The sequence below is a fragment of the Hippopotamus amphibius genome, chromosome 5, assembly GCF_030028045.1.
Source record: "Hippopotamus amphibius kiboko isolate mHipAmp2 chromosome 5, mHipAmp2.hap2, whole genome shotgun sequence".
In the NCBI taxonomy this organism is placed as follows: Eukaryota; Metazoa; Chordata; class Mammalia; order Artiodactyla; family Hippopotamidae; genus Hippopotamus; species Hippopotamus amphibius.
The window spans coordinates 77,442,341-77,464,610 of NC_080190.1; the positions used below are offsets into that span (position 1 = coordinate 77,442,341).

Here is a 22,270-nt window from a genome sequence, read left to right on the forward strand (position 1 = left end):
AAAGGAAATGCATATTGATAAAAACAGTGCCAGGGTTTCTTCCATGTGAGTTCTCTGATATAAACTGAACACTGACTTCTAGTAGAAGGACTTCTCATATTCATGACATGCAGAATTTCTTTCCCAGATATAATTTCTGTCATACCAAAGGCTCTAAATTATAGAAGTGTTTTATATAAATATCTTTACATTGTTTCTCTTCAGTGTGTATTCTCTGATGTGCAGCAAGAGCTGGTTTGTGGCTGAAGGTCTTCCCACACTCATTACAATTATAGGGTTTCTCCCCTGAGTGAATTCTCTTATGTTTAATGAGGGTTGAACTATCATAGAAAGATTTTCCACATTCCCTACAATCATAGGGCTTCTCTCCTGTGTGTGTTCTCTGATGTACACTGAGGGATGCCTTCTGGCAAAATGTTCTCCCACATTCATTACATTCACAGGGTTTCTCCCCTGTATGAATTCTCTGATGTTGAATGAGTTGTGATTTTTGGCAGAAAGCTTTGCCACATTTGTTACATTCAAAGGGTTTCTCCCCGGTATGAATCCTCTTATGTTTACTGAGAGTCGACTTTTCAGGAAAGGCTTTCCTACATTCAACACATTCATAAGGTTTCTCCCCTGTATGAGTTCTCTGATGTTTAAGGAGAACTGACTTCCCACAGAAGGCCTTCCTACATTCACTGCATTCATATATTTTCTCCCCTGTGTGAAGTCTTTGATGTTTACTGAGCGTTGACTTCATATAATACATTTTCCCACATTCACTACATTCGTAGGGCTTCTCCCCTGAGTGTATTCTCTGGTGTACAGTGAGTTTTGACTTTATACTGAAGGATTTCTCACACTCATCACATAAGATTTTTCTCCTATGTGAGACCTCTGATGCACAGTTAAGTCTGACTTTTGGGAGAAAGATTTTCCACACTCACTACATTTATAAGGCCTCTCCCCTGTGTGTGTTCTTTGATGTTGACGGAGAGCTGAGTTCTGATAGAAGGTTTTCCTACACATAGTACGCTCATAGGGTCTCTCGCCTGTATGAATTCTTTGATGTACAGTGAGGGCTGGCTTATGGTAAAAAGATTTCCCACATTCATTACATTGATATGGTTTTTCTCCTGTGTGTGTTCTCTGGTGTACTGTGAGGTTTGACTTCTGGAAGAAGGCTTTCCCACATACTTTACACTCGTGGTATTTCTCACCCATGTGAAGTCTATGACATTTCCTCCAAAGGACTGACTTATCACAGGTTCATTAAGTTTATAGTGATTCTTCCTTGAGTAAATTATCTGACCTAACATGAGGTTTGACTCATCCCTGATGGTTTTCTCACATTCATCATAATCACAGAGTTTCTCTCCTGTGTGAGTTCCCTCTTGAGTAATGAAGACGGCATTATTGTGGAAGGCTTTAATGTGTTCATTATTTTCAAATAGTTGCTTTACACTGTGACTCTCTTGTTGCTGAATAAAATCCTCATTATGATAGCAAGTGCTCTCATTTTTATTAAATTCATCAAGTTTCTCTCCAGTATGAGTTTTCTCATGATTAATTTCAGGAAGCAATTTCTCACACCCATAGGTATCATCAGATTTCTTTCCTGAATAGTTTCTATTATTAGTGGTTAACTCTGACATGTTTTCTAAACTGATTCCACCTAGGTTATATTTACTGGGCATTTTTCTGGAAGGAATAGAGTCTATGCAAAAATTAAATGGTTTTCTTAACACATTCTCTTTTGCCGTAGCTACTTTTTTGTTATTGATAAATGCAGCCTGCCATAAATGTCTGTCTTGGTTTTCTTTGCTCTTTACTATGCCATCAAATTTCAATTCTCCTAAAAATAAGAAAAATTAAACAGACGTTATGAATTAAACTACTTATAAAATTGGGCTAATACACAAGTACTATTTATCTGACTCTTTGGTTTCAGAATCATTCTTTTGAGATAAAAGTTACAAATAAATTTTTCCATTTCCTCTGCTTTACTGAGATGCTGAGGAGAAGGGGTGACAGAGAACCAACTAATCAGAGCTACTGGAGTAGTAAAGGGGGGAGTAAAGTTGGCAATGAATGTACGTATATTTATGTGGCCCTTCATGAATATACCTTCCAAAATGGATAGAAGAGGTGAAAGAAACTTCAGGAAAAAAGAATAAAAGGTTCAGTAAGAATGGATGAATTACAAAGAGTGGAATTCACAGTAAAATATTCCCAATCAGAGAATTATGCAGTAAATGAGCACAAGTAGACAAGGATTATTGTTCCAAGAAATTATCAGAGGAATGAAAGTATTTAGAGGAGGTGGATTAGAGTCCACGTGCTAATTTTGTCAACCCCACTGTCAAGGTACACCCAGAACTCCATCACTTTATACACTCTGTCCCCCTAAACCTAGTCGATGGCATTATCACTTTTCCTGGTCTCCATGCCTCTACTCTAGGTACCCCACTAAATCATTTTCTCACAGGGCAATCAGGTTCTTGTGTCTGTTTCCTGCTAATATGTAAATTCCCTGAGAGCAAGGGACTTATTTCACCCACTGCTGTATCTCTTTCATTTAGAGTACGATTGGCATGGACCAAGGGCTCAATTAGTGCTGGTTAAGTTAATTAACTCCTGAAAACAAAAGAAATCCTTGATAGAAGGGAAGGTGGGCAACAGAATGCTAGAAGAAAGGGGACTAAGATAAAATACTTATTATGAGATAGGAATGAAATTCAAGGTACAGGTAATAGGGATTAAATTTCTGAAAAAGCAAAGTAAAAAAGAAAACATTTATGGGTGAGACTATATTTGGTAGTGAATTTAGGTATCCGAGGCATGTAGGCTAAATATCCTTAGTCACTTCCAAACAGATGGAGCCTCTAAAGAGACCTGTTCAAAATGCTCCAAAGATGTCTATACCTAAAACAACAACCTGGGATCTAATTTCCCCTGGATTACTCACCTGGGTAACACTGGCTTGCAAATTCTTCCTCTAATATCCATGGTGCTTCTTGCTCTAACTTGAAGATCTCCTCTGGTTTGGTAATGCAATACCCTGATAGTGGAAAGTGATACAGGTCATAGAAAGAGCTACCTGGCTTTAGGAACTCAGAAGAAACACCAAGGTCCAGCTTCAGGAGCTGCACAATGAAGGGGTCCACTGCAATCTTTCAATGGGGAGGTGAAAACACAAACAATATTCCTGGTATCCAAACCTAAATATCATTAAACTCTACAAAAGATCCATATGCTTTGGTAACAAAGAAAGGATAGGCAAGACGCTGTTATTCGAGAAGCTCTGCTTACCCAGTGAGATGAGGATGCTGTAGTTCTCCAGCATCACATCCCTGCACAAGGTCCTCTGATCAGGGTCCAGCTGACCCCACTCCTCCTGGGTGAAGTTCACAGTCACATCCTCAAATGAAATTGGTCCCTGTAATAGCATATATCTGATCAATCTGAAATATTCACAACTGTATGACAGAGAAAAGATATTTAGGAACTAATTCTTCACCATGTTCACTGTTGAGTTTATATGTTTACCATAGTCCCTGTTTTGTGTTATATGTGGTGGGACAAAGAGAAAGATAGTGAAAATACACAATTAATCTATTAACTCATGCATAATGTTGTCAGGGAGGAAGAAAATTTCCTCTGTCTTTCTAGGTTCTTCCAGCTGCTCTAAGAATTAAATTGACATAAGAGTTTTACCTCCTCATTTCCAATTTGGATACCACAGAGATACCAAAAAAAAAAAAAAATCATAAGCCAATACTATGAAACAGTTATATGCCAACAAATTGGACAACCTAGAAGAAATGGACAAATTTCTAGAAACATAGCCTGCCAAGACTGAGTCAAGAATAAACAGACAATTTGAACAGAATAATCACTAGAAGTGAAACTGAACCTGTAATTTAAAAACTCCCTTCAGGAATTCCCTGATTGCCCAGTGGTTAGGACTCTGCACTTCTAATGCGGGGGGCATGGGTTCAATCCCTGGTTGGGGAACTAAGAGCCCACAAGCCACACAGCATGGACAAAAATAAATAAATAAAAATAAAAACTCCCAGCAAACAAATGTCCAGGACCAGACACCTCCACAGAGGAATTCTACCAGATACCTATCTCAAGCTATTCCAAAAAACTGAACACTCCCAAATTCATTCTATGAGGCCATCATTATCTGGATACCAAAACCAGACAAAGACACTACAAAAAAAGAAAATTAACAGGCCAATATCTTTGATGAATATAGATGTAAAAATCCTCAACAAAATATTAGCAAACCAAATCCAACAATATGTAAAAAGGATCATACAACATGACCAAGTTGGATTTACTCCAGGGCCACAAGAATAGTCCCACATTTGCAAATCAATCAATGTGACACACCACATGAACAAAAGGAAGGATGATATTCTCTAGGTTAAGTTTGTTTTCTGTATCTGTGAGTCTATTTCAGTTTTGCTTTTGCATTCATTTATATTATTTTTAGATTCCACATATAAGCAACGTTATATAGTATTTGTCTTTCGCTGTCTGACTTATTTCACTAAGCGAATATTCCTTAGGTTCATCCACATTGCTGCAAATGGCAGAATTTCATTCTTTTTTTATGGCCAAGTAACACACATCTTCTTAATCCAATCATATGTGGATGGGCTCGTGGGTTGCTCCCATGTCTTGGCTATTACAAACAATGCTGCTATAAACATTGGAATGCATGTACCTTTTTGAATTAGTGTTTTCATTTTTTTCTGGGTATACACCCAGGTGTGGAATTGCTGGATAGTATGGTAGTTCTATTTTTAGGTTTTTGAAGAACCTCCATACTGTTTTCCATGGTGGCTACACCAATTTACATTTCTACTAAGAGGAGAAGGAAAGGGGGAGAGACAAATTAGGGGTATGGGATTAACATATACAAACTACTACGTATAAAATAGATAAGTAACACGAATATACTGTATAGCACAGGAAATTATAGACCTTATCTTGTAATAACCTATAATGGAGTATAATCTGCAAAAATACTGAATCTCTATGCTGTACACCTGAAACTAATATAATATTGTAAATCGACTATACTTCAATAAAAATAAAATAAACTGATATGAGAGAGATTAACAAAAGAAAATCAAACAAAATTTAATTGAATGTATATGGGGGAGAGACCCAGGAAAACTAAGTAACCTGCCAAAGTGGCCCAAACCCTCACTTTAAATACCATCTTAGCAAAAGACAAAAAAGGATGTTAGTGGTAGTGTTTTGGGACTTCAAAGGGGAGGAAGACAATTTACATGGAAATGGAAAAGCAAATGTTTGGTGAACAAATGTGTACTGGGCCTGCAGAGACAATGGGACACACAGTGGACTCTGATCTCTAGGACCTGTAGAGTTTCCCCCACCACACCTAGCCTTCATACTTTGCAGCTTCTCTGGTGACAGCTCTATTCCAGGAACAGGCCTTATATCTAAATTCTTTACGTAAAAAGAAAGACTTCCTAAATCTTCTGTTTCTTAAAAATAATCAGACTAAATTAATCCTCATGCCAGACACACATTTTCGGGTGGCAAATTTTGCTCCCTTATAGTGTATATACATACATAGATGTACATACAAGAGTAAAATATATGCATGAAAGTGTCTTAGTTTCTGTGGATATATAAAGTACATAAAACACTGTTCCTACTCTCAGAAAGCTTAGAAACTCATATGGATGCAAACTGGATTAACAAATAGCATAAAATCAGGGCAGAATTGAGTTTGGGACTTCAATGAAATAAAATGCCCTGGTCTAGGGACTTCCCTGGTGGTCCAGGGGTTAAGACTCCACACTTCCACTTCAGAGGGCATGGGTTTGATCCCTGGTTGGGGAACTAAGATCCTGCATGCTGCATGGCGTGGCAAATAGATAGATAGATAGATAGATAGATAGATAAAATGCCCTGGTCTGTTCAGGGAATAGATGATGTGTAATCTTGGGATTATTCCTTTACACAAGAGTTCTCCTAAGTATCTGATGACTTACCCTGCCAGGAAAAATTTTTAAGCATCTATATATCTGTGTTAATAGATAGGTATGTATGAATGTTTATGTCTATACGGATAGTCCAACTTTGCATGGTTCTGTATGCACGTATTTCAGTCACCACAATTTAGTTAAATAACACCAGTCCAACAACACGGGTCAGATTTTTAGTTACTATGATAACCGTAAATGCATACAGTACAAACTTCACTGCTTGTTTTTCAGCCCACAAATCACTACAAAATAACAGACATACATCATGGACAATGATCAATCATGTCATTTTTATCCAAGTCTACCAGTGACTAGTTGCTGTGCATTTGTCACACACAGACAGCAGAGCATGTAGGTGTGTTGCTCCTTGCCTCTCAGCAATAAGACATTTGCAAAAACAGTTAACTGCAACAGGGAACTGGCCAACAAAGATGAAAGAGCAATAAAGAAATGAAAAGTGATTTTTTAGAAATGAAATTCACATTGAATATAAATGGAGTTTTAGGTACTTCCTTGGCAGTCCAGTGGTTAGGACTCCATGCTTACAATGCAGGGGGTGTGGTTTCAATCCCTGGTTGGGAAAGTAAGATCCCACATGCCACATGGCATGGCCAAAAAATTAAAAAAAAAAAAAAAGTGTGTTTATAAATGGAGTTATTTAGAAGAAATAGCTGACCGTGGGAATGTTGACACTGCTGCCACTGGATACATTTTAGACCTGCAGCCAGAGGAATTTAGTGAAGGGGAACTTGGTACTAAATATTAGCTGTACTATTTTTTAACTTCCATATACATCCATAACTGATAGTTTCCAGCCTAGTGATTTGCCCTACAAATTTTAGACTTGCCAGCCTCCACAATCACGTGAGCCAATTCCTTAAAATGAATGAATATATACATGTATGAATATATATGGGTGTGTGTACACATGTATTAGATGCATACACACACACACACACACACACACACACTATTGGTTCTGTCTCTTTGGAAAACCCTAACTGATACAGGGTTTAAGGAATATTTATTTTTCTTCATCTTGCTTTTCTTTCCATTCCATCTCCTCGCCCTCCCCCAACAGCCACCAGAAGCCAAAAGAGATGGGGAATGGAGTTCCTCTAGAACCTTAGGCAGGAGTACAGCCCTGACAATACCTTGATTTCAGACTTCTGGCCTCCAAAACTGTGACACAATAAATTTCTGTGGTTGTAGGCCACCAAATTTGCAGTGACTTATCACAACAGCCAAAAGAAACTAATACACTAACTCTGTAAAAACCTTATAGAAAATCAACAGTTTGCTTTGAAAATATATCTGGCCAGTGATAGGTGTCAACTTACTTAACGAGGCACAAAATTCAGCTTTTGAATTTCAAATCTGGAGTGGTTGTCTCATCCACTCACATAGCTAAAAATCCATATGGTATAAAATTAGTCAAGAACAATAGTAAGGTAAGAATTATAATGGACCAAGGATGAATGCATGGGGATAAGCTTTGCTAAAAAGCAACAGGAAGAAGACAACACCAAGAAGCAGACAGAAGAAATCATCAACTTAAATCAACTGAGTCATGCTTTGGCTCTCTGCCTTCTATGCCCACTAAAGAACAATCAGAAAAAAAAAAAAACAGAGGCAGCATTCATTTCAGGCTTGTTAAGTAAGGTTGTCAACTACCTAACTTTCATTAAGACAAAGAAATTTTTTTCAGACTTCAGGCCAGGAAGTCTTTATGTTCCATGAATAATTACTTTTGTTTATTCTTATAGTCAAAGCAAAGCACTTTCCTTTCTTACAAAGTATCAGAGATAAACCTGCACATAATTATTATAATAAAAATGATAGTTGTATAATATGTGTAATATACATACTAACAAAGCAATCATGATTATCTCCATATAGTTAAAATGTTGACTTTTCCTTGTTTTAGATCTGTTAACTCTATATATTCCTTAATAATTCTTTTCATTTTCATCTTTAATCATTTTTGCAATAGAAGACAATGTGAGAAATGAATAAACAGACAACTCACCTGGGAGTTGTTCTTTTTCTGTTCCTTTTGGGAAAGTACAGAGAGGGCTGAATGTACAGCTATGGGAAAAGAAAACAGGAGTGGGTCATGTGATATCTAGCTGCTATGAATCTTTGAGATTCAGCTTCCTAAAAACTTCTGCCTACCAGCTGCTTAAATGCCCCTCCATGGGAAAAAGTTTCTCCCGCCCCTAAGGAGTCAGCAAGAATCACGAGAAGGGAGAATTCACATGTGCAACTCTGACAGCCAAGTTATAGAGCTTGACTGAGCAATTTAAGCCTGGGTTTAACTTCCTAATGATTTACTAATTTCATTTTTTTTTTAGAACCAATTCAGGACTAATTGAACAAATAATATTACATCAGAAGATAAACCATTATTTTTCATCATCAATGTTGTAGGAAAAATGCTCAAGATATTTGTTTACTTATATCCTACTGAGTTGCCTACCCTTCCAGTCAGAGAAATCACCCTGCAGAAAGGGATGGGGGTTCCTTCAGGAAAAGATCTATTTAAAAATTTGTTTGTTTCTAACTAAGTTGTAGTAGAACCTGGTGAGTGACTTACATGTTATAACATGGACAGTCTTTTTCTACTCCTGGCTCTACCACTAACAAACTGGGTGTCTCTGGACAGGTTATTTGTATACTCAAAGTCAAGCTTTGAAATGAAACAGCTTTGAAATGAAATAGACACAAGATGACCCTATTCTTTGACTCTATAAGGTCAGGGTAAATGGGGCAGCAGCAGCCCTCTAGAGAGCACATAACATGACAGACATCACAGGAGAGCAGCTCAGGATTTGGAGAGAGTAAGTGGAGGCTGAAGGCATGGTATGCCTTTTAAAACCTGTGCCTAATTAGTGATCTCTCCCTGCAGACCACGCCCACTCGAACCCTCGAAAGAATAAATATTTCCTTGTTCACTACTCTGAGGGTCCCACTCACCTATCTTTTCAGAAACTTGGTCCAGACCTTTCACCATCATAGCGAGGCCTTCTGGATGTGGTGATATTAGGGAAGCAATGCTCATTCTGAGCAGGATAAAGACTGCTATTTCAGAGGGTGGGGGGGACTCGAGGCGGGGGGGGGGGGGGGGAGTCAAGGAAGGGAGGGAATACGGGGATATGTGTATAAAAACAGATGACTGAACTTGGTGTACCCCCCCAAAATTAATTAATTAATTAATTAATTAAAAAAAAAAAAAAGACTGCTATTTCAGGCTATGCAAACTCAGAATCTGCTCCTTTCTGGCCTCTGCTCCAAAGTTGTGGTGAGAAGTTTCAGGTTAGAGGGATGATTTTCTAGGTGGGATTCCTGTTCCTGGGGACCCCTTCTTCTTAATTCACAAGGGATGCTTTGTTCCAAAGGAGCTGGAATCTAGGCTTAGAGGACAAAATCGCTTTAGTTAGAAGTTTCACCCTGGGCTCCAAATGTCACAGAACTTGTCTAAACTCTAAGACCACTGAGGATGCTGAAGGTTAGACCATGCAGCGGTCCAAGCAACACATTATGCAGTCAGTCTGCCCCAAGGGTTCTGAGATGCCAAGAAATCCCAGAATACATGACCACAAGGTGATGTTCAGCCCACACGCTTTGGGATTTTTCCCCTGTGCCCCGAAGGAGGTGCTGTGAGGAATACAATGCTGGTTTTAGGCAGGATGTCTACCATGGCTGTGTGATCCTGTATATTTCACTTCAACCCGGTGAACCTCAGTTTCCTTTTTCGTCAAAATACAAAACAGTTACATTAAAGGCCGTTATGAGGATCAAATAATGTTTATCTAATGAAAAGAACAAAATACCTTCCAAACACCTTATCAGCTAATATTAACTACTAAGTTCTGTGCTATATGTAAAAACTTTAGTACGTATCTTTAAAACGTATGTAAAAATTTAATCCTCAGAACAACCCCGTGTGGCACACATTCACATTCCCGCTTTACAGATGAGGAAACCTAGTCTCAGGTAGCTCAATCTTGTCGGTGGTAATTAATTTACACCTGACTCCGCCTGGATAATAAGCTCACGCCCCCATCCCGCAGTCGCGGGGACTCGGCAGCCTCCCGGGGTTCCGTACCCCCGCATCCCCACAACCAAGGCCGCCCCTTCCGCTGACAGAGGCGCCGCACCCCGCCTTCTCTCCTTGCAGCCGAGACCACCCCCACCCTCCCTCGCGCGGGCTCATTTCCCGGGATCCAGCCGCGGGATTCCTCGCCACTGCCACCTCCCACCCGTCCTCTGCACCAGCACCCCTCGGCCGTCACCCAACTCGGGCTCACCTACAGCTCTGACTCAGGAAGCACCGGCTCTCCGAGCGCGCACAAATGTGGAGGTTCCAGGATTTTCTCCGCAAGACGTGGAAAAGTGAGACACCTGGGATACTGAAGTGCACATGCGCAGAACGAAGCGCGGCAGAGGGGCTTTCTGAAACCAGCGCAGCGTGAGTCAGGGGAATGTAGGACTACACTTCCCATAAACCCTGGTGCCACACCTTCCCAGAAGGTTTGAAAGAGTTATGCATGAACTGCGAGGTTTTTTGAGCTCCTTGAGACTGATTATTGTAAAACACCAAAGTGGGATGCGGGGTTGTTGAGTGAATCGGTTTAAAAGATTAACCAGGGACTTTTAGGGACCATTTGGGAAATGTAAAGTACACAGTTATATGAAAGTTAATTTTTTCCTTTGAGTAGTATAGTGCCTTCTCACCTTCAAATTGGTGTCCATCTTCAGCATCAGAAGGTGACCATATTTGAAGAGTCTTGGTAGATGTAATTAGCTTAAAATGACCTCATACTGGATTAGGGTGGGCCCTAATCCAAAAACTGGTGTCCTTATAAAACAGAGGAGACAGACACAGGAGAATACCATGTGAATATGGAGATTGGAGTGATGTGTCTACAAGCCAAGGGATGTCAACGATTGCCAGAAGCCACCAGGAGCTAGGAGAGACGCATGAAATAGATTCTCCCTTAGAACCTGCAATAGGAGCCAACACTGCTGACACCTTAATTTCAGACTTCTAGTCTCTGGAACTGTGAGAGAATACATTCCTGATTCCTGTTGTTTTAAGCCAGCCAGTTTGTGGTACTTCATTATGACAGTCCTAGGAAAGTATTAACACCATTCAGCTGTGTATCTAGCAATCTAGGCACATTTTTCAGGCTTCTCTGGCCTCATGCACTGAATCACTAAGCCTAGATTTGGGTCTCAGTCCTGGAATATAGATGCACATACTGTGTGATGGAATATCCAGATGTCTGTGTGCTTTATCTCCGTGTCTCAAGTCTGATCACCCTGAACTAACATCTGTTGGTCCACTGAGGTTCGTTGTCAAAAGGTCCTTTCCTATGGGAGTCCACGTGGGTGAAAACAGGGACAAGGAATCCTGCACAATCTGCTTTATAACGTTCAATCCCACAGGGGCTAGGACTTGATCTTGCTGCCAGGCACTGAACGACCCTGCCATCCTGCATTGCCTGAGGGGAAAAAAAAAAAAACTCCCTTGTACATTTTTCCTAGACCATAGATACAGCTCTGAAATTGATGGTTGGATTGGTCATCCTGTCTGTGCTGATAAAAGTTTAAAAGCTGTTCCTTAGTACACTTCAAAAGGTAGTGTTCGTCCTGCAGGTCCTTTCTGGCACTTACGATCCCTCACATGAATCCCACCTTTTAGACTTGTAAGGATTGGATCCTGATCCTGAGACAGCAAAAGCTACTGCAGAGATTGCTACAACCAAGAGTAAATGCCACAGCGTGGGTGGTAATGGACAACCACATCACCCAGAATGTCATACCAGCTAGACAAGGCAGGGTACGTGTAACTGCCAAAACCTCTTGCTTCAGCTGGATTAGTGAACCATGGAAAGTGAACAAGTCAATCTCTCACCTTAGAGAGCATGGCTCTTTAATCCCAACGACACTTGCAATATATTTACCTGGCATGGCTCTGGATGGGGAGCCTGGTTGCAGTCTGCCCTCCAGCTGGGACTGACTACCCTCCTCATGCTCATAGCTGTGATCACGCTCATCTAATGTTGTCTAAGACAATAGAAAGGATGGGTGCATAATTAGGGAATATGATGGGATAGCCTATGCTTCAAAAAATTAACTGTTTACATACAATTTGGGGGGTAGAGTCATAAGAAAACATCTCTGTCATGACACTGATGGGCTGGTACATCTCCTCAGTCTTGGTGGGATCAGTTCCTTTTAAAGCAAAAGGAGACAAGCCTAGCAAGAAGCTGCCGTGAGACAGTTTTTTATGCCTATCTTGCAGGGAGACTGCTACAAGTCAATCTCTCATCCATCTCCTTAGTTTCAGTTGAGTGCAGGAATTTCTACCTTCTCTTCTTCTCTCTCTCTCTTTTTTTTTTTTTTTTTTTTTTTGGCTGCACTGCGCGGCTTGTGGGATCTTAGTTCCCCAACCAGGGATTGAACCCAGGCCCTCGGCAGTGAAAGCACTGAGTCCTAACCACTGGACCACCAAGGATTTCCCTCTCATCTTTTAAGAATAAAATATCTAAGAATAAATTTAACCAAAGAAGTGAAAGCCTTGTACATTGAAAACTAGAAAACTTTGCCGAAAAACATTTAAGAAGACAAAAAAATGTAAAGACAGCCTGTGTTCATGCCTGGAAGATTTAATATTGTTAAGATATCAGTACTTCCCCAAAGCAATCTACAGATTTAATGCAATTTCTGTCAACATTCCAATGGCCTTTTTTTTCCCAAAAAAGGAGAAGCCAATCCTCAAATTCATATGGAACTGCAATCTTGAAACAGAAGAACAAATGTGGAGATTCACAATTCCTTGATTTCAAAACTTACTACAAAGTTGTAGTAGTAAAAAAGTGTGGCATGACCATAAGGATAGACCATATAGACCAATGGAGTAGAATTGAGACTCCAGAAATAAACCCATGCTGTTCCACTCCATCACAACATGCACAAAAATTAACTCAAGATGGGTAACGTGATTTAAGTATGAAATAAAACCATAAAACTTTTATAAGAAAACATGGGGTGAATTTTCACGACTTTGGATATGGCGATGCATCCTTACATATGACACCAAAAGCCCCATCAGCCAAAGGAAAAAAATATTTGAATTGGACTTTATCAAACTTAAAAACTTTTGTACATCAAATGACATTATCAAGAATGTGAAAAGACAACCCACAGTTGACTTCCCCAAGCACTTAGATTACATAATCAAAAATAGATCAAGAATGAATGAGCTGGGACTTCCCTGGTGGCACAGTGGTTAAGAATCCACCTGCCAATGCAGGGAACATGGGTTCAAGCCCTGGTCTGAGAAGATCCCACATGCTATGGAGCAACTGAGCCTGTGTGCCACAACTACTGAGCCTGTGCTCTGGAGCCTGTGACCCACAACTACTGAGCCCACATCCACAACTACTGAAGCCCACGTGCCTAGAGTCCGTGCTCCACAAAAAGAGAAGCCACTGCACTGCGAAGCGTGCGCACGGCAGTGAAGAGTAGCCCCCACTTGCCGCAACTAGAGAAAGCCCACACACAGAAACAATGACCCAATGCAGCCAATAAATAAAGAAATACAATAAATAAATAAATTTATCCAAAAAAAAAAAAAAGAATGAATGAGCTTATATCAGCTGGTGTAACAGAAAAATAATCACAATCTCCCACCCAGTGTCTTTCACAGCCACTACAACTCCACTCAGGAGTATCCCTGAAAGACAGTGGTGAGGTAGAAATCCTTTCAATGAGTAGGGCTTTAAATTGTACGCTTGTTCATCACCTTTTTGGCAGGAAAAGCGATCTAAGGTAAAGATAGATCCATACTCCCGAAGACTGGCAAGTGGTTTGGCTGGTTGGAGCAAGATTGGGAGACTGGAGCTGAGGAGGTCTGGGAAAGAAGCACATGGTTGGATACAAGGTAGCAGGCACAAATTGTACAGATCTTTGAGTCTTCTGTCAGGGTCCATCAAAGAGCAACTACCACAGAAGAGGCAATGGGCTTTCAGGTGGCCAGAACCATTCATCCAGTGTATATCAGCCTTGTCCGCACAAGTCCAAGAATGGAGTAGCCATTGTGGCTGGGATAGAGACTATTTATGGTCCTGACAGCATGGGTTCTCACACACCAAGGCTGAGCAAACCACTGCTACATATCTGACCTTTCAGAAGTAGAGATCAATGCAGAGCACTTAATATAGTACCATTTTTTGGTACTGAGATCAACTAGATTTTTTTGGCCAGTTGACTTCACTGGAGTCCTTCCATCCTGAAAAGGCAGTGAATTGTCCTATTTGGGATTCAAATGTATTCTGATTATGGGTTTCTTTTTCATGTCCTAGGTGCCTGTGTGTCTAATGTCATTCCCAAAAGCTGGCAGTGGGGAAATAGTGTGGAATTTCTTGTAGACAACCAACAATGTCAGCTCCAATGTCTTAGTATTAGTTCCAAGACAACACAGTAAAAATTAGGAAATCAAGAGAAAAGGTGCTATATGCATTATATAACTATTATATAAAATAAAAATGCACATGATTTGGGGGTTGTACGGTTTTAATGCTATGCATGTTTACACATAATAAGCCATCCCATTGAAAAGCAAGAGTAGTATGAAAGATCAGTTTAGTTGTTTAAACAATACTACTTTTTATTTTATAAACTTCAAGGTAACAGCTGCTTTCTTTCACAAACGTCATTTTACAGTGTTAACAATTGTATCCTACCTTTGTATATTTTATGTAAATTTGGATTTACATGAACTGAATAAATAGACATTCCATGTTCACAGATTAAAAGACTGAATGTTGTTATAAAGGTAATTCTCCCTCAATTGACCTATAGATTAAACACAATCCCTATTAAAATCTCCACAGGCTTCTTATGGAAATTGACAAGCTGATTCTAAACTTATACACAAATGCAAAGGACCTAGAATCAGAAAATCTTGAAAGAGAACAAATTTGGAAGCTATACACTACCTGATTTCAAAAAGTACTCTAAAGCTACAGTAATCAATACAGTGTTGTACTTGCATAAGTACAGGCAAATAGATAAACGCAACTTAAGAGTCAAAAATTCTTATTGCACAAGATGCTGTGTATCAACTGATTTTTGACAAAGATGCCAAGACAATTCAAGGGGAAATTAAGTTCTGAGCTAAAATAAATTGGATGTCCACAATGAGTGCTGGGAAAATTGTATACTCACATGCAAAAAAAGAGAACTTAGACTCTTACTTAACACAATAAACAAAAATTAAAGCAAACAGATCAAAGACATAAATATAAGTGCTTATAGTATAAAATATATAAGAGAAAAATCTTTGTCACCTTTGCAAAGAGTTCTTAGACCAGACACCAAAGGCACAATCTATACAAGAAAAAATTGATAAAATGGTTTTCATTAAAATTAAAACCTATTGCACTTCAAAAGGTAGCATTAAGACAATGAAAAGACAAATCATAGATTAGGAGAAAATATTTGCAAATCATATTTCTGATAAAAGACTTGTAACTAGAATATGTAGACTTACAGCTCAATAATAAGACAAACAACTCAATTCAAAAAAATGTGCAAAAGACTTGAATGAGACACTTCACCAAAGAAGACATACAACTGCCTAACCACTGTATGGTACCAAACATCATTAGTCACTGGGGAAATGCAAATTAAAACTATGAGATACCACTTCACACTCAGTAGAATGACTATTATAAAGACAGACAATACCAAATGGTAGTAAGGATATGGAGAAACTGGAACTCCATAACATGAATGAATCTAAAAAAATAATTTTGTTAAATAAAAGAAATTAGACATAAAGGACTATATATTTATATGAAACATCCAGAAAAGACATGCATTTATAGAGAGAAAAAGCAGATCAGTTGTTGACTGAGGGTGGAGACTGACAGCATATTCACTCAACGGAATATTTCTGGGCGACAGAAATGTCAACTTGGACTGCAGTGATGTCTGCACAACTCTGAAAATTTACTAAAAATTATTGAATTGTACAATGTTATGGTATGCAAATTATACTGCAATAAAGCTGTTTAAAAAGCCAATGGAAGCTGTTTCTAGGAACAATGCCCTCTCTATAGATTAATTTTTCAGACTCTATAAGCTTACTGTTAGGTGGAAAGAGCAAACATTTCAAAGAGGATTCAAAGATAAAGTGTCTGCTAAAGACTGATATCAGTTAAAATGATGTTTTATGGTAATCCAAAAAGACAAACCACTTTGAGAAGCATGTCCTTTTTTGATATCACCTTTTTAGTACTTGCAAGGGACAGGACAACGAAGGTCTCCTTCTCTCTTAACTAAGATGTAAACATAATTACAGAACACCAGGTAATTTATTAGACTATTTATTTCTTGCACTAGAGCATTAAGAGTGGAAAATCCAAAAATATACCCAAGTACACAAAGCTGATGATACTTAGATTCTCTCCTATTCCTTAACTGTAAAAAATTTCTTCTAAGAAAATCTTAAAATAATCTTTTGGGTAATGTCAAATGCATATATCCCTTTGGGAATTTTATTAAGCAATCTTCACATGGAGCAGCTCAAACCAGGACTCTAGAACCAGCAGTGTTGAGTTAGGACTCTATAGGAACAGGCTATCAGCCTGTATTCATCTCTTTACAGGCTGACAAAGTATATGCAGATGGTGAGAGGAGTTATACATTTCTTAATAAACAAATATTTGCTGTAGGCTGGAACACAGAAAAAATTTCTCAGCTTTATTCACTAAGAATACCTAAAGTTTTAGGACACTTAGCATTTAAACCACTATAATAGGAAGTGAATGAATGGACCATGAGTTTTATCTTTCTTTCTTCTATTGTGCTTAAAAGCTATCTTGACCAATAGAAGAAAAGTGTGGAAGGCAGATATATAGTTTAGTATATTTGGGTATCATTAATTGTCTCCCCTTCAGAGAGCTCTTGAAAATGTACAGTGTAAGTATATTTTAGCTCTAACAAAAATACACTTTGGGTTTGAAAAGTGGCCTGTGTATTTGTTTCTCTTGTACTTTGTTGTTTCTTTCCATACTGTCAGTGGTCATTTATTATATTAAATGTAAATGCACTGATACAAGAATTCGAGCAAACGTCTAGCAGGTTTAGCACAGTAACAGCTTCAGGTATACATATACCTGTCTCTTAAGCTTGGGCTGCTTTTTTGTTTTGCATACACTAATTGAAGAGGTGGAGATCAGCCTCTGCCTTCTCTGCTGAACTTGAAATAGCCACCCATCAATGGAGGTGAGACAGATGGATTTCAATGGGATGTTGTCATTATGAAAAGCACACACCCTTTCCCAAATAATTAAAATCAATAACAAAAGGCAAGAAAAACCAACCATTTGAATGAAAATTAATTTTAAAAATGCAACATTTTAAGTCCATTAAAATAAAACAAGTAACAATGACAACAAAAGGATGGGAGCATGTCAAAAGGGCACAGGAACCAACCTGAAAGAGCTCTGTCAGGCAGTTAATAAATAGCAGTGACTACCTCAGCCGTTTAGTGGGCTTGCCCTGTGCCACAGAGTTGTCTGGTAAAAGCACAGCAAACACAGATGGATAGAGACTGCTATTACCTACATAGGTGGCACACACAAGATCACCGTGGTGTCAGTTGCCTGCGCCTCCTCTCTCAAAGGATGGTACCAAAGCAAATGGGGCCACATAATGGACATCATGAGTGGTTGGGGTCCTCTCTGACAGAGAAGCAAAGTGGTTTTATAGCCGACAGCTCTACCCAAGGGAGAAAGGAACAAGGTGCAAGTCCCATAACTAACTAGAACCAGAGAGGCAGGTGAGAAACTGTCTCATGGCAGCCTCCCACACAATAGGAGATGAAAGAGAAGCAGCCTCCTGACAGCTCTCCATAAAATTTGTACCTGCCAAAACATAGGTCAACAAGGAATTGAGTCTGGACTACAAGCCCTACATGGAGACGTGCAAGATTTCCAGAGTGCTATGGTGTCAGTGTTCCCCTATGAACTCCCAATGGTCAATGCTGGAACAGTTTGAACAACAGAAGGAGTAATCCAAAGAATAAAGTAAATATCCACGAAGACATATTGATATAAATGACTGGATAAATAAATGAGAAAGAGTAAATTTTCCTTTTGTAAGATTCCAAATAATTAATAGATACTCCCCCCACCTTCCAGGAGATGGAGCTTAGTTCCCCACCCTTGAGTGTGGGTTTAGTGATTCACTTCCAAAGAAAAGAGTATGGAAAAGGAAACAGTAACTTTGTAGTGGAGAAATCATGCAGACACCACCTTAACCACGTGATCAAAGGTAACATCATCAGTGAACAGTCATGTTGCTATCGTTACACCCTCACATGATGCAAAATGAGGGTACCTCATCTCTGTGGTATTCTTCCCCCAAATTCATAATCCCAGTATAATTATGAGAAAACCTGAGACATTCCAGAAAATATTTGCCAAGTATTCTTCCTAAGTGTCAAGGTCATAAAGAAGGAAAGACTGAAAAACTGTCACAGACTAGAGGAGACTAAGGAAACATAAAAACTAAATGCAATGTAGTATCCTGGACTGGATCCTAGAACAGAAAAAGGCCGTTAGTGGAAACTGGTGAAATCCAAATAAAGCCTTTAGTTAATAATATTGCACCAATGTTAATATCTTACTTTTGACATATACACCAAGTTTATGTAAAATGATAACATTAGGGGAAACTGGGTGCTAGTCTCTGGACTGTCTTTGCAATTTTCTAAGTTTAAAATTATTCCAAAATAAAAATTTTATTTAAAAAAGCATATGGAATCATAAACCTCTTTATTAAAAATATTGTTCAATAGTAATGACCAATACTATATTATGAGGCCAGCAAAATGTTGGAGAAAAGGAATTAAAGTATAATATTTAAATTTTGCCAAATACAATAAATATATAGTGTGTTGAAAGGTATTAAGGCAAAATGATGTGGAGAATTCAGTGGGAATAATCTTATTATACTAAGAGTATAATAACCCACTTATTTTGGATTTCAATATGCAGCTCCAATATATGTATCATTCCTGTGATGAAGCATATGCATACATCTCTGTTCATATATGCATACTTCTATGTCTTGATCATTTAACTTATTCACATTTTAAGGGACTTCCTATTTTTCAACATTCCTATATACATATCAGAATATTGGCTTATACTCTATAAAATATTTCACATTACATCTGATATTAAAACTGTGGTGATATATTCTTTCTTTGTAATATACTTTTCTGTGTTAGGATTCCTCTAAATGGATTCTCTGATGTAAAATTTTTTGAAATCTTATCAAAGGCTGAAACACATTCAAACTGTCTACAAAGTTTTAATCACAGGCTAATAATCTGATATACAATTTGTTATAGCTACTTAAAAGAGTGAATTTTTTTTTCAGATCTTTATTGGAGTATAATTGCTTTACAATGTTGTGTTAGTTTCTGCTGTACAGCAAAGAAAAGAGTGGATTTTTAAAAATGTATCGCATTATTATCATTCTTTGACGCTCAGTGCTTCATCTCATCAGTTCCATGATATACAATGAGTTTGATTTATGAACTTGATTTTTGGGTTTTCAACATTTAAAATATTTAAAGACATTTTCTCCCAGGTGTGCTATCTGAAGTACTATAGAGTTTGCCTTCTAGCAAAAAAGATTTCTTACATTCATTATATTCATAGTTCTTCTTTCCTTTTGGAATTCTCTGGTATTTAGTAAGGACCAAATTGTGGCAGAATGATGTATCACATTTATCACAGTCACAGGGCTTCTGCCCTCTGTGTGTTCTGCAATGCTCATTAAGACTTGATTTGTGACTGTAGGTTTTCCCACAGTCTGTACATTCATACGGCTTCTCTCCTGTGTGGGTTCTCTGATGCACTTTGAGATTTGAATTGCTACTGAAGGTTTTCCCACATTCAATACATTCATAAGGTTTCTCCCCAGTGTGTATTCTCTGATGTACAGTCAGTTTTGACTTTACACAGAAGGTTTTCCCACATTCAGTACACAGATAGGGTTTCTCTCCTGTGTGTGTTCTCTGATGTTCAGTGAGTGTTGACTTGTGCCTGAAGGTTATCCCACATTCAGTACATTCATAAGGTTTCTCCCCTGTGTGTGTTCTCTGATGCACAGTAAGTTTTGATTTTACATAGAAGGTTTTCCCACATTTAATACATTCATATGGTTTTTCCCCTGTGTGTGTTCTCTGATGCACAGTAAGTGTTGACTTCACACAGAAAGTTTTCCCACATTTGGAACATTCATAGGGTCTCACCCCTGTGTGTATCCTCTGATGTCTAGTGAGGTGTGCCTTGTTGTAAAAGGCTTTGCCACATTCATTACATTCGTAAGGATTCTCCCCTGTGTGTATCCTCTGATGTTTTATGAAGTGTGCTTTTTTGTTGAAGGTTCTGCAACACAGATTACATTCACAGGATTTCTCTATGTGAGTTCTCTGACTGTGGCTGAAGTGAGACTTCTTGTATAAGGCATTCCTATACTCAGTAAACTCATAAAGTTTCTCCACTGTGTCAATTCTCTTATATTTAAAGTTTGAAATCTTAAATGCTTGTTCACATTCATTACATTCACTGGATTCCTGTCCTGTATGAGCTCTCTGATGTTCAGTGGGCTGTGCTGTCTGGATTACAGTATTCATATTTTGAGGATAATTATGGGGTGTCTCCTTTGATTGATTTCTTTGATGGACAATAGTGGTTGACGAGTAACCAAAGGCTTTCCCAAACGAATTATATCCAATGGGCTTCTCTCCTATATGTGCACTCTGATTTAAAATTTTTGACACTGTGTAGGATTGCCCACGTTCATTGCTTCCAAAGGGCTTTTGTACATGAGTTTTCTTATATATACTGATGATTGACTTTCGGATGAAAGTGCTTTCATATTCATTACTGGGTTTTTTTTCAGCAAGGGATTTCTTTTGGCTATCAGAATCTGCCTTGTAAAAGTCTTTTCCAGATTCATTAAATCCACAGTCTGGCTCCAAAGTTTGAAGCTGAATAAGGTATTCATTATGACTGATATCCTTCCAATTTTTATTATATTCATTAATTTCAGCAGACAATTCTTCAAGTTGAGTATTGAAAGGTGACTTCCCACATACATTACCTTCATCAGTCATCTTTCTTACACAGTTTCTATCACTGATCATTAATTCTGAAATATATTTCTCATTTTTCTTATATGAATCATATTTAGAATGTACTTTTCTTGAACCTACAGGATTTATACCCACAGTAAATGCTTTTGCACAAGAAGTACTTTTCTCATTAATCAGCATTTTGTTTTTGATTAATATAAGTGGCCTGGATTGCTGGTCTTGAATGTTCTGGCCCCTCCAGACTTTTTCTAGAACAGAGGAAAATTAATCACATCTGATACATCTTAAATTGGTTATGAATTGGCTCTACCAATGTACTTAAATGTAATTATGTTTTGGCTTCAGGCCTAGTCTCCCGGGAAGAAAATGCAAATACCTCTTAATTAGTTGCGTTCTGTCTATCTATTGATGGATCAGTCTATCTATCTATGGGAAAGAACCTTTTGTAGTGTTAAGAAGGGGGAGAGGGACTTCCCCGGTGGTCCAGTGGTTGAGAATCTGCCTTCCAGTGCAGGGGACGTGGGTTCAATCCCTGGCCAGGAACTAAGATCCCACATGCCATGGGGCAATTAAGCCCACATGCTCTACAGTCTTCATGCCACAACTAGAGAGAAACTGCATGCCACAACAAAGAGCCTGTGCACCACAACTAAGACCCAATACAGCCAAGTAAATAAATAAATAAGTAAATGTATGTTTAAAAAAAAAAGAAGGGGGAGAAAACAGGCACTAAATACAAGTATTTGGTTTTTCCACATGTGACCTTTAATACTGGATAAGAAATAAGTAGACCAAGTGGCAATCCTTGCATCAAGATCACACATTTAATAGCTTTATTTTCAACACTGATACAGTCATTTCAGTCTACCATAGTTGTTTAATACAAACCCATGCTAATCATGAATTGCCATTTTTTTTTTCCCGTTTCAATACCTAACTTATCTTTTTTTGCAAAGAAGTCTTACTCCTGCAATACTCTTATTTCTTAACTCAGTTTTACATCTTGGTTAACACATCTCTGATTTTTTATTAATTTTAGGAGGGCAGAAAAAGATTTTTT

At 38.4% G+C, this 22,270-nt stretch overlaps 2 protein-coding genes across 2 annotated transcripts; both read right to left on the bottom strand.

The window, feature by feature from the left end:
• Positions 1 to 773: 773 nt before the first annotated feature.
• Positions 774 to 9,104, bottom strand: LOC130853601 (zinc finger protein 33B-like). The gene is made up of 5 exons (XM_057735734.1): positions 8,997 to 9,104; positions 8,050 to 8,108; positions 3,298 to 3,424; positions 2,954 to 3,046; positions 774 to 1,840 (listed from the first exon to the last, which is right to left on the bottom strand). Exons 1-5 carry the CDS (start codon positions 9,079 to 9,081, stop codon positions 894 to 896), a joined length of 1,311 nt encoding a protein of 436 aa, XP_057591717.1. The 5' UTR covers positions 9,082 to 9,104; the 3' UTR covers positions 774 to 893.
• Positions 9,105 to 19,677: 10,573 nt separating this feature from the next.
• On the bottom strand, positions 19,678 to 21,231 carry LOC130854240 (zinc finger protein 501-like). Its single transcript, XM_057736969.1, has one exon. The coding sequence runs from the start codon at positions 21,229 to 21,231 to the stop codon at positions 19,678 to 19,680; it is 1,554 nt and encodes a 517-aa protein (XP_057592952.1).
• Positions 21,232 to 22,270: the final 1,039 nt, after the last annotated feature.